A 13,280-nucleotide genomic window follows, 5' to 3' on the forward strand; every position below is an offset into this window, starting at 1 on the left:
TGTTTTCACTGCAACATTTGATTTTTAATAAATGGGACATAACATTTTGCTCGTTGTTGTCTATGGGGATTCTATGAAAGACGCGATGCTGCTCAGTAAGATTTCAAAATACAGAGTGCTGAATGAAGAAACTGAAACATTGATATAATGTATCGGAGTACAGATGGTACAATTGCGCATGCGCATAGTTTTGCAGATAGAGAACGCGCACGCTTAGTTACGCTTACAGAGGTTGGGAGCGCATAAATCATTTTCATAGACAAAGCCGGAAGAAAGCGAGGGGGAGGAGGAAGCGGTGAAAAAACGGTCAGAATAAAAATAAGATTTATTTAAAAGTAATTTTATTTTTTAAAAAACAAAGTTAGCGACTATAATGTTGGTCACATAATATGTTAAAAAATTAATTCAACTAACCAAAACTTTACCTTCACTTTAACTATTTAATAGCTATTGTACCTAGTTAAAATAAATACCAAGTTACCTGTAAAATAAATATAAACCCTAAAATAGCTACAATGTAATTATTAATAACATTGTAGCTATCTTAGGGTTTATTTTATAGGTAAGTATTTAGATTTAAATAGGAATAGTTTAATTAACAATATTAATATTAATTAGATTTATTTTAATAAGAATTTAGTTAGGGATGTTAGAGTTAGATAGGGTTATCATACTTAATATATATATAATATAATAACGATATTAACTATATTAACCCTAATATAATTAGGGTTAATATAGTTAATATATATACAGGTAGTCCCCAGGTTACGAACAAGATAGGTTCTGTAGGTTTGTTCTTAAGTTGAATTTGTATGTAAGTTGAAACAGGCACTTTATTTAGGTGAAACTCTAGCCAAACATTTTTTAGTTTTGGAAAGCATAGGGAAAAGTTTGTTTTGCTATCTGTGCCCCTGTTCAGAAAATTTCACATCACTTTCTGTCCTTGTGACAATTGGATTTTGAGTATTTTGGTTTATCCTGTAAAGAAGGATTGGCAATAAAGCTCTATTTTCTCTGTTTGTAAGTATGAGTTGTACTTAAGTCGGATGTCTGTAACCCGGGGACTGCCTGTAATATACTAACTATATTAACTATATTAACCCTAATATAATTAGGGTTAATATAGTTAATATAGGTGGCGGCGGTGTAGGGGGATTAGATTAGGGGTTAATCTATTTAATATAGGTGGCGGCGGTGTAGGGGGATTAGATTAGCGGGTAATACATTTATTATAGGTGGCGGCGGTGTAGGGGGATTTAGCTTAGATGCAAAAGAGCTGTTTACTTTGTGACAATGCCCCGCCAAAAGCCCTTTTAAGGGCTGGTAAAAGAGCTGTTTTCTTTGGGGCATGCCCCGCAAAAAGCCCTTTTAAGGGCTGGCAATAGAGCTGTTTACTTTGGGGTAATGTCACGCAAAAAGCCCTTTTCAGGGCTATTTGTAGGGTTAGACTTAGGTTTAGTGGTAGGGATAGTTTAGTATTTTAGGGGTTAATTAATTTAATATAGGCAGCGGCGGTATAGGGGGATTAGATTAGGGGTTAATCAATTTAAAAAAGGTGGCGGCGGTATAGGGGGATTAGATTAGGGGTTAATGAATTTAAAATAGGTGGCGTAGGTATAGGGGGATTAGATTAGGGGTTAATTAATTTAAAATAGTGGCGGCAGTGTAGGGGGATTAGATTAGGGGTTAATCTAGTTAATATAGCTGGCGGCGGTGTAGGGGGATTAGATTAGGGGTTAATGTGTTTAATATAGGCGGCGGCGGTGTAGGGGGATTAAATTAGGGGTTAATATTTTTAAAATAGATGGTGGCGGGGTAGGAGCTCACATTAGGGGGTTATAGATTTAATATACCTGGCGGCGGGGTCCGGGAGCAGCGGTTTAGGGGTTAATAACTTTATTAGGTGGCGGCGGGGTCCGGGAGCGGCGGTTTAGGGGTTAATAACTTTATTAGGTGGCGGCGGGGTCCGGGAGTGGCGGTTTAGGGGTTAATAACTTTATTAGGGATTGCGGCGGGGGATCGCAGTTGACAGGTAGATAGACATTGCGCATGCGTTAGGTTTTATTTAGCAGATCGCGGTTGACAGGTAGATAGACATTGCGCATGCGTTAGGTGTTAGGTTTAATTTAGCAGGCAGTTTAGGGAGTTACGGGGCTCCAATAGACAGCGTAAGGCTTACTACGGCTGCATTTTGTGGCGAGGTGAAAATGGAGTGAGATTTCTCCATTTTCGCCACGTAAGTCCTTACGCTGTATATTGGATACCAAACTGCGCTGGTTTGGTATACCTGCCTATGGCCCAAAAAACTACGGGCGACGGCAGAAATATACGGGCGTAACTTCTAGGTTACGCCGTATATAGGATACCAAACCAGCGCAAATTTCGGCGTCGCCGGCTTTTGCGGGCGACGCTGCATATCGGATCGGGCCCCTGGTGGGCTACGACCTGACATGCCCCTGATGCAAGCTGTGACAGGCCTGCTGCTCCACACACATAAGAAATAATGTGCCGCCTGTCAGTGCCATAGCACATGTGCATGTGCTGTAGCGGCAGTTCAATGGGGCAAGGAGCAGATGGAACTAGACCTGGACACTGCAGGTAAGTAATAACAGCCCACATGTCTGGCTAAAATATACCGGGCCTTGAGGTCACTTTGGTTGAGAACCACTTCTCTAAAGGAGTATGGATTGGAAAATTCTGTACAAACTTGTAGAATCAATGACAGTCATTAACTAGTTGAGTAATACTGTATAGCATCTAAAAAATAGTTTGTTTATTTTCAGAAATGCTGAAATGAAACTATATATATATATATATATATATATAAATAAAAGTGTGTGTATGTATATATATATATATATATATATATATAAATAAAAGTGTGTGTATGTATATATATATATATATATATATAAATAAAAGTGTGTGTATGTATATATATATAAATAAAAGTGTGTGTATGTGTGTATATATATATATATATATATATATAAATAAAAGTGTGTGTATGTATATATATATATATATATATATATATATATATATATATATAAATAAAAGTGTGTGTATGTATATATATATATATATATATATATATATATATATAAATAAAAGTGTGTGTATGTATATATATATATATATATATATATAAATAAAAGTGTGTGTATGTATATATATATATATATATATATATATATATAAATAAAAGTGTGTGTATGTATATATATATATATATATATATATATATATATATATATATATATATATATATATATATATATATAAATAAAAGTGTGTGTATGTATATATATATATATATATATATATATATAAATAAAAGTGTGTGTATGTATATATATATATATATATATATATATATAAATAAAAGTGTGTGTATGTATATATATATATATATATATATATATATATATATATATAAATAAAAGTGTGTGTATGTATATATATATATATATATATATAAATAAAAGTGTGTGTATGTATATATATATATATATATATATATATATATATATATATATATATATATATATATATATATATATAAATAAAAGTGTGTGTATGTATATATATATATATATAAATAAAAGTGTGTGTATGTATATATATATATATATATATATATATAAATAAATAAATAAAAGTGTGTGTATGTATATATATATATATATATATATATATAAATAAAAGTGTGTGTATGTATATATATATATATATATATATATATATATATATATATATAAATAAAAGTGTGTGTATGTATATATATATATATATATATAAATAAAAGTGTGTGTATGTATATATATATATATATATATATATATATATATATAAAAATAAAAGTGTGTGTATGTGTATATATATATATATATATATATATAAATAAAAGTGTGTGTATGTATATATATATATATATATATATATAAATAAAAGTGTGTGTATGTATATATATATATATATAAATAAAAGTGTGTGTATGTATATATATATATATATATAAATAAAAGTGTGTGTATGTATATATATATATAAATAAAAGTGTGTGTATGTATATATATATATATATATAAATAAAAGTGTGTGTATGTATGTATATATATATATATATATATATATATATATATATATATATATATATAAATAAAAGTGTGTGTATGTATATATATATATAAATAAAAACATAATTTATGCTTACCTGATAAATTCCTTTCTTCTGTAGTGTGATCAGTCCACGGGTCATCATTACTTGTGGGATATTAACTGCTCCCCTACAGGAAGTGCAAGAGGATTCACCCAGCAGAGTTGCTATATAGCTCCTCCCCTCTACGTCACCTCCAGTCATTCGACCAAGGACCAACGAGAAAGGAGAAGCCAAGGGTGTAGTGGTGACTGGAGTATAATTTAAAAAATATTTACCTGCCTTAAAAAACAGGGCGGGCCGTGGACTGATCACACTACAGAAGAAAGGAATTTATCAGGTAAGCATAAATTATGTTTTCTTCTGTTAAGTGTGATCAGTCCACGGGTCATCATTACTTGTGGGATACCAATACCAAAGCAAAAGTACACGGATGACGGGAGGGATAGGCAGGCTCTTTATACAGAAGGAACCACTGCCTGAAGAACCTTTCTCCCAAAAATAGCCTCCGAGGAAGCAAAAGTGTCAAATTTGTAAAATTTGGAAAAAGTATGAAGCGAAGACCAAGTTGCAGCCTTGCAAATCTGTTCAACAGAGGCCTCATTCTTAAAGGCCCAAGTGGAAGCCACAGCTCTAGTGGAATGAGCTGTAATTCTTTCAGGAGGCTGCTGTCCAGCAGTCTCATAAGCTAAACGAATTATGCTACGAAGCCAAAAAGAGAGAGAGGTAGCAGAAGCTTTTTGACCTCTCCTCTGACCAGAGTAAACGACAAACAGGGAAGACGTTTGTCGAAAATCTTTAGTTGCCTGTAAATAAAATTTAAGGGTACAAACTACATCCAGATTGTGCAAAAGACGTTCCTTCCTCGAAGAAGGATTTGGGCACAAGGATGGAACAACAATCTCCTGATTGATATTCCTGTTAGTGACTACCTTAGGTAAGAACCCAGGCTTAGTACGCAGAACTACCTTATCCGAGTGAAAAATCAAATAAGGAGAATCACAATGTAAGGCTGATAACTCAGAGACTCTTCGAGCCGAGGAAATAGCCATTAAAAATAGAACTTTCCAAGATAACAACTTTATATCAATGGAATGAAGGGGTTCAAACGGAACACCCTGTAAAACGTTAAGAACAAGGTTTAAACTCCATGGTGGAGCCACAGCTTTAAACACAGGTTTAATCCTGGCCAAAGCCTGACAAAAAGCCAGAACGTCTGGAACTTCTGACAGACGCTTGTGTAACAGAATGGACAGAGCTGAGATCTGTCCCTTTAAGGAACTAGCGGATAACCCCTTTTCTAAACCTTCTTGTAGAAAAGACAATATCCTAGGAATCCTAACCTTACTCCAAGAGTAACCTTTGGATTCGCACCAATATAGGTATTTACGCCATATTTTATGGTAAATCTTTCTGGTAACAGGCTTCCTAGCCTGTATTAAGGTATCAATAACTGACTCAGAAAAACCACGCTTTGATAAGATCAAGCGTTCAATTTCCAAGCAGTCAGCTTCAGAGAAGTTAGATTTTGATGTTTGAAAGGACCCTGAATCAGAAGGTCCTGTTTCAGAGGTAACGACCAAGGTGGACAGAATGACATGTCCACCAGATCTGTATACCAAGTCCTGCGTGGCCATGCAGGCGCTATTAGAATCACTGATGCTTTCTCCTGTTTGATTCTGGCAATCAATCGAGGAAGCATCGGGAAAGGTGGAAACACATGAGCCATCCTGAAGGTCCATGGTGCTGTCAAGGCATCTATCAGGACCGCTCCCGGATCCCTGGATCTGGACCCGTAGCGCGGAAGCTTGGCGTTCTGTCGAGACGCCATGAGATCTATCTCTGGTTTGCCCCAACGTCGAAGTATTTGGGCAAAGACCTCTGGATGAAGTTCCCACTCCCCCGGATGAAAAGTCTGACGACTTAAGAAATCCGCCTCCCAGTTCTCCACTCCCGGGATGTGGATTGCAGACAGGTGGCAAGAGTGAGACTCTGCCCAGCGAATTATCTTCGATACTTCCATCATTGCTAGGGAGCTTCTTGTCCCTCCCTGATGGTTGATATAAGCTACAGTCGTGATGTTGTCCGACTGGAACCTGATGAACCCCCGAGTTGCTAACTGGGGCCAAGCCAGAAGAGCATTGAGGACTGCTCTCAATTCCAGAATGTTTATTGGAAGAAGACTCTCCTCCTGATTCCATAGTCCCTGAGCCTTCAGAGAATTCCAGACAGCGCCCCAACCTAGTAGGCTGGCGTCTGTTGTTACAATTGACCAGTCTGGCCTGCTGAATGGCATTCCCCTGGACAGATGTGGCCGATAAAGCCACCATAGAAGAGAATTTCTGGTCTCTTGAATGGAATGAAGGACACGGCATGCACTTTGAAGTTTTGTTAACCTGTCCTCTGTCAGGTAAATCTTCATTTCTACAGAATCTATCAGAGTCCCCAGGAAGGGAACTCTTGTGAGTGGAAAGAGAGAACTTTTCTCTTCGTTCACTTTCCATCCATGCGACCTTAGAAATGCCAGTACTATCTCTGTATGAGATTTGGCAGTTTGAAAGCTTGAAGCTTGTATCAGTTTGTCGTCTAAGTACGGAGCTACTGAAATTCCTCGCGGTCTTAGTACCGCCAGAAGAGTGCCCAGAACCTTTGTGAAGATTCTTGGAGCCGTAGCCAGTCCGAATGGAAGAGCTACAAACTGGTAATGCCTGTCTAAAAAGGCAAACCTTAGATACCGGTAATGACTTCTGTGAATCGGTATGTGAAGGTAAGCATCCTTTAAATCCACTGTGGTCAAGTACTGACCCTCTTGGATCATGGGCAAAATTGTTCGAATAGTTTCCATCTTGAACGATGGAACTCTTAGGAATTTGTTTAGGATCTTTAAATCCAAGATTGGCCTGAAGGTTCCCTCTTTTTTGGGAACTACAAACAGATTTGAGTAAAACCCTTGTCCTTGTTCCAACCGCGGAACTGGATGGATCACTCCCATTAATAAAAGATCTTGTACGCAGCGTAGAAACGCTTCCTTCTTTGTTAGGTTTGTTGACAACCTTGACAGATGAAATCTCCCTCTTGGGGGAGAGGATTTGAAGTCCAGAAGGTATCCCTGAGATATGATCTCTAACGCCCAGGGATCCTGAACATCTCTTGCCCAAGCCTGGGCGAAGAGGGAAAGTCTGCCCCCCACTAGATCCGGTCCCGGATCGGGGGCCCTCAATTCATGCTGTCTTAGGGGCAGCAGCAGGTTTTCTGGCCTGTTTGCCCCTGTTCCAGGACTGGTTAGGTTTCCAGCCTTGTCTGTAGCGAGCAACAGCTCCTTCCTGTTTTGGTGCAGAGGAAGTTGATGCTGCTCCTGCTTTGAAATTACGAAATGAACGAAAATTGGACTGTCTAGCCTTGGCTTTGGCCTTGTCCTGAGGCAGGGCATGACCTTTACCTCCTGTAATGTCATCAATAATCTCTTTCAAGCCGGGCCCGAATAAGGTCTGCCCTTTGAAAGGAATATTAAGCAATTTAGATTTAGACGTAACATCAGCTGACCAGGATTTTAGCCACAGAGCTCTGCGTGCCTGAATGGCGAATCCTGAATTTTTAGCCGCAAGTTTAGTTAAATGTACTACGGCATCTGAAATAAATGAATTAGCTAACTTAAGGAATTTAAGTTTGTGTGTGATGTCATCTAGTGTGGATGATTGAAGTGTCTCTTCCAGAGACTCAAACCAAAATGCTGCTGCAGCCGTGACAGGCGCAATACATGCAAGAGGTTGCAATATAAACCCTTGTTGAACAAACATTTTCTTAAGGTAACCCTCTAATTTTTTATCCATTGGATCTGAAAAAGCACAGCTATCCTCCACTGGGATAGTGGTACGCTTAGCTAAAGTAGAAACTGCTCCCTCCACCTTAGGGACCATTTGCCATAAGTCCCGTGTGGCGGCGTCTATTGGAAACATTTTTCTAAATATAGGAGGGGGTGAGAAAGGCACACCGGGTCTATCCCACTCCTTAGTAACAATGTCAGTAAGTCTCTTAGGTATAGGAAAAACGTCAGTACTGCAAAATATTTATCCAACCTACACATTTTTTCTGGGATTGCAACTGTGTTACAATCATTCAGAGCCGCTAATACCTCCCCTAGTAACACACGGAGGTTCTCAAGCTTAAATTTAAAATTTGAAATGTCTGAGTCCAGTTTATTTGGATCAGAACCGTCACCCACAGAATGAAGCTCTCCGTCTTCATGTTCTGCAAACTGTGACGCAGTATCAGACATGGCCCTTGCATTATCAGCGCACTCTGTTCTCATCCCAGAGTGATCACGTTTACCTCTTAGTTCTGGTAGTTTAGCCAAAACTTCAGTCATAACAGTAGCCATATCTTGTAATGTGATTTGTAATGGCCGCCCAGATGCACTCGGCGCTACAATATCACGCACCTCCTGAGCGGGAGATGCAGGTACTGACACGTGAGGCGAGTTAGTCGGCATAACTCTCCCCTCGTTGTTTGGTGAAATATGTTCAATTTGTACAGATTGACTATTTTTTAAAGTAGCATCAATACATTTAGTACATAAATTTCTATTGGGCTCCACTTTGGCATTAACACATATAGCACAGATATCTTCCTCTGAATCAGACATGTTTAACACACTAGCAAATAAACAGCAACTTGGAAATACTTTTCAAAGTAATTTACAAATAATATGAAAACGAACTGTGCCTTTAAGAAGCACAGAAAAATATTATAACAGATAAAATAATTAAGTTATAGCATCAATCTTTGTCAGAATATACAGTTTTAGCAAAGGATTGTTCCCCTCAGCAAATGATAACTAACCCAGGCAGCAGAAAAAAAATACACAAATAAACGTTTTTTATATCACAGTCAATACAATCAGCACAGCTCTGCTGTATGATTACTTCCCTCAAAAAAGACTCTTGAGATCCCTGAACTCTGTAGAGATGAACCGGATCATGCAGGAAGAAAATGAACCTCTGACTGAGTTTTTCTGATGCATAGTGAAAGCACCAAAATGGCCCCTCCCCCACACACATAACAGTGAGAGAGATCAGTGAACTGCTCTAATTTAAATCAAAACTATTGCCAAGTGGAAAAAAAGTGCCCAAAACATTTTTTCACCCAGTACCTCAGAGAAAAAAAACGTTTTTACATGCCAGCAAAAAAACATTTTACCTCAATAATTAATTGTCATTTAAAACCTATTGCAAGTCCCTGCAAAATAGGTTAAGTCTATGTATACAGTTTAAAAGCCAGAGAAGTACCATTTCCCAGAAAACTGAAGTGTAAAATATACATACATGACAGCCTGATATCAGCTACATCTACTGCATTCAAGGCTGAGTTTACATTATAACGGTATGGCAGGATTTTCTCATCAATTCCATGTCAGAAAATAATAAACTGCTACATACCTCTTTGCAGATTAATCTGCCCGCTGTCCCCTGATCTGAAGTTTACCTCACTCCTCAGATGGCTGAGAAACAGCAATATGATCTTAACTACTCCGGCTAAAATCATAGAAAAACTCAGGTAGATTCTTCTTCAAATTCTACCAGAGAAGGAATAACACACTCCGGTGCTATTATAAAATAACAAACTTTTGATTGAAGATATAAAAACTAAATATATCACCATAGTCCTCTCACACATCCTATCTAGTCGTTGGGTGCAAGAGAATGACTGGAGGTGACGTAGAGGGGAGGAGCTATATAGCAACTCTGCTGGGTGAATCCTCTTGCACTTCCTGTAGGGGAGCAGTTAATATCCCACAAGTAATGATGACCCGTGGACTGATCACACTTAACAGAAGAAAGTGTGTGTATGTATGTATATATATATATATATATATATATATATATATATATATATATATAAATAAAAGTGTGTGTATGTATATATATATATAAATAAAAGTGTGTGTATGTATGTATATATATATATATAAATAAAAGTGTGTGTATGTATGTATATATATATATATAAATAAAAGTGTGTGTATGTATATATATATATAAATAAAAGTGTGTGTATGTATGTATATATATATATATATATATATATATATATATATATATATATATATATATATATATATATAAATAAAAGTGTGTGTATGTATATATATATATAAATAAAAGTGTGTGTATGTATGTATATATATATATATATATAAATAAAAGTGTGTGTATGTATGTATATATATATATATAAATAAAAGTGTGTGTATGTATGTATATATATATATATATAAATAAAAGTGTGTGTATGTATATATATATATAAATAAAAGTGTGTGTATGTATGTATATATATATATATATATATATATATATAAATAAAAGTGTGTGTATGTATATATATATATAAATAAAAGTGTGTGTATGTATGTATATATATATATATATATATAAATAAAAGTGTGTGTATGTATATATATATATATATATATAAATAAAAGTGTGTGTATGTATATATATATATAAATAAAAGTGTGTGTATGTATGTATATATATATATATAAATAAAAGTGTGTGTATATATATATATATATATATATATATATATATATATATATATATATATATATATATATATATATATAAATAAAAGTGTGTGTATGTATATATATATATATATATATAAATAAATAAAAGTGTGTGTATGTATATATATATATATTTATACATACATACACACAAGCACATACATACAGTTGTGGGTGTGTGTGTACGTTGGGAGTGTATACTCATCCTCTAGTACTACTAAAGTAATCCTTCACAACTGCCTGCTGGGAAGCCAAAAGTTAAGAATGTATATAATACTAGCTGGCCAATCAAAGTAAAAAAACTAATCTATAATGCAATTGAATAGACTAAGTTATTTCCCTATATACAAAGAGACCATGCATTCACTTACCATGAGAGAGAAGTCCAGCAGTAAGGAAGTGTGCCAGAAAGAGAGCACATGTGTATGTCTGCATGCTCATTTCTCAGTCCTGGTGCTCATATGGAAGCTTCTTAAAACATTTGTCCGATTTTGTTTTGTTTTCTCTCACAAATCACAATTATTTCCTGTTCCCTTTCAAGGTATTTGTGATCATTTTTCTCATGAAATCTATAGAGATGCATACAACTGTGTATTTAGGAAGTGATGTAACCACAGTCTGGGCTTGTTGAAACAGCTACTTGCAAAGAAAAAAAAAAAGGTTCTGCTTCAAGCTCTAGTTTCATGCAAGCACCTGGATTACAAACGGCCATAAATAGCTTTGTTTTACTTTTAATGTTTGCTTTCTTATTCACCACTCTGATCTGTAAAAATGGCTCTGGCGGGTAACACACAGGTATCAAGTGCAACATTGTATGTACTTGTGTATGTAAGGTAGAGTAAAAGGGATAGTAAAGTGTAGAAAACCTTCCATAGTCTACTCTAGACAGAGCTTTCCAGCTTGCTTCTAGTATCACATTTGTTTGTTCTCTTGGTATTCTTACCAAGCTGTTATGAAATATTTTACTCTGTTCTGTAAAAAGACAAGGATATTACAACTGAAAGAGAGCTTTTAATCCTTGGATTTTATATTTTGGATTAAATCTTCTGATAATCAGCATTTGACTCCCTGTATTTTCCATTTGCTGCCCATACAGCTTATTACTCACTGCACTATTGTGATCATATAATCCACAGAATATTGCTTGAAAGTGAATAAGAAGTGACCACTGATTTCCCTGCTGATCTGCACTGCCAGGAAGAAATATCTGTGTTGTTTAGTATGAGGAGAGCCTTAAAGGGATAGAAAAGTCAAAATTAAACTTGCATGATTCAGATAGAGAATGTAATTTTAAGACACTTTTAAATTAACTTCTATTTTAAAATGTGCTTTGTTCTCTTAGTATCCATTGTTGAAAAAAGAATATGCACATATACACCAGTGGGAGCTGCTGCTAATTGGTGCCTGCACACATTTTTCTGTTGTGATTGGCTGTCTAGATGTTTTCATAACAATAGAATGAAGCAAATTTGATAAAAGAAGTAAATTGGAAAGTTGTTTAAAATTGCATGTTCTATCCAAATCATGAAAGAAAAATTTTAGGTTTACTATCCCTTTAAGGCAGCAGACTTCACCAGAGGGGAGTATTGTTTTTTTAGTCTAATTGATATTTACAATTTATATCTGAATTATTGTTTCTTACAGTATTCTCTGATTTGTGTTGCTCGATTAAAGGGATAGGAAAGTCAAAATTATATTTACATGATTTAGATAGAGCATGTAATTTTTAGGACACTTTTAAATTCAATTCTATTTTCAAATGTGCTTTGTTCTGTTGATATCCCTTGTTGAAAAAAATATGCACATATCCTACACTAGTGGGAGATAGCTGCTGATTGGTGCCTGCACACATTTGTCTCTTGTGATTGGCTAACTAGATGTGTTCATCTAGCTGCCAGTAGTGCAATGTTGTCCCTTTAGCATAACAATAGAATGAAGCAAATTTGACAAAATAAGTAAATTGGAAAGTTGTTTAAAATTGCATGTTCTATCCAAATCATGAAAGAAAATTGTGGGGTTTCATGTCCCTTTCAATTTAAAATAAGAGTAGTTTTCTTTCCGACAAATTTCAGTCAGTTCAATTTTCTTACTGCTGCATCATGTAACTGCCATTAGCCAATCAGTATTCACTGTGAAATCTTGCACATGCTCAGTAGGAGCTAATGCCTCAGAATGTGTGCAGATAAAAAGATTGTGCACATTTTGATAATGGAAGTGAATTGAAAAGTATCTAGTTTTCCTTCAATCATTAAAATAAGAATTATTTATGATATTTGCATAAGTAACATTGCATCTTTATATAACCATAAGAAGAACAAATAGTAAAACAAAAGTAGAATATAACCTTTAAATGCCAAGTCATAAATCGTCACCAATTGAGTGACTATAAGGTTAGGAATGTAAAATTGTAAAGAGAATCAGGAGGCTATAGATGAGAGAGCAATAATTAAGAGGGTCAGGAGTATTTGATGTAGAGAAGGAGAAGAATGTCTGAACAAAGTAAACAGCTTTAACTTGAAGTTTTCATGGGGCTTCAGCCTCAATTAGCTC

The 13,280-nt window shown here is 35.3% G+C and overlaps 1 protein-coding gene across 2 annotated transcripts in view; it reads right to left on the minus strand.

The window, feature by feature from the left end:
* The window catches only part of TMEM154 (transmembrane protein 154), a 235,483-nt gene extending 224,151 nt beyond the window's left edge, over positions 1 to 11,332 (minus strand). For both annotated transcript variants that reach the window (XM_053703745.1, XM_053703744.1), the window contains exon 1: positions 11,102 to 11,332. In XM_053703745.1, the coding sequence (XP_053559720.1) occupies positions 11,102 to 11,171 (70 nt within the window). In that variant the 5' untranslated portion in view covers positions 11,172 to 11,332. The remainder of the gene's footprint in view (positions 1 to 11,101) is intronic.
* Between the last annotated feature and the right edge of the window lie 1,948 nt (positions 11,333 to 13,280).

Source organism: Bombina bombina, chromosome 2 (assembly GCF_027579735.1).
Source record: "Bombina bombina isolate aBomBom1 chromosome 2, aBomBom1.pri, whole genome shotgun sequence".
NCBI lineage: Eukaryota > Metazoa > Chordata > Amphibia > Anura > Bombinatoridae > Bombina > Bombina bombina.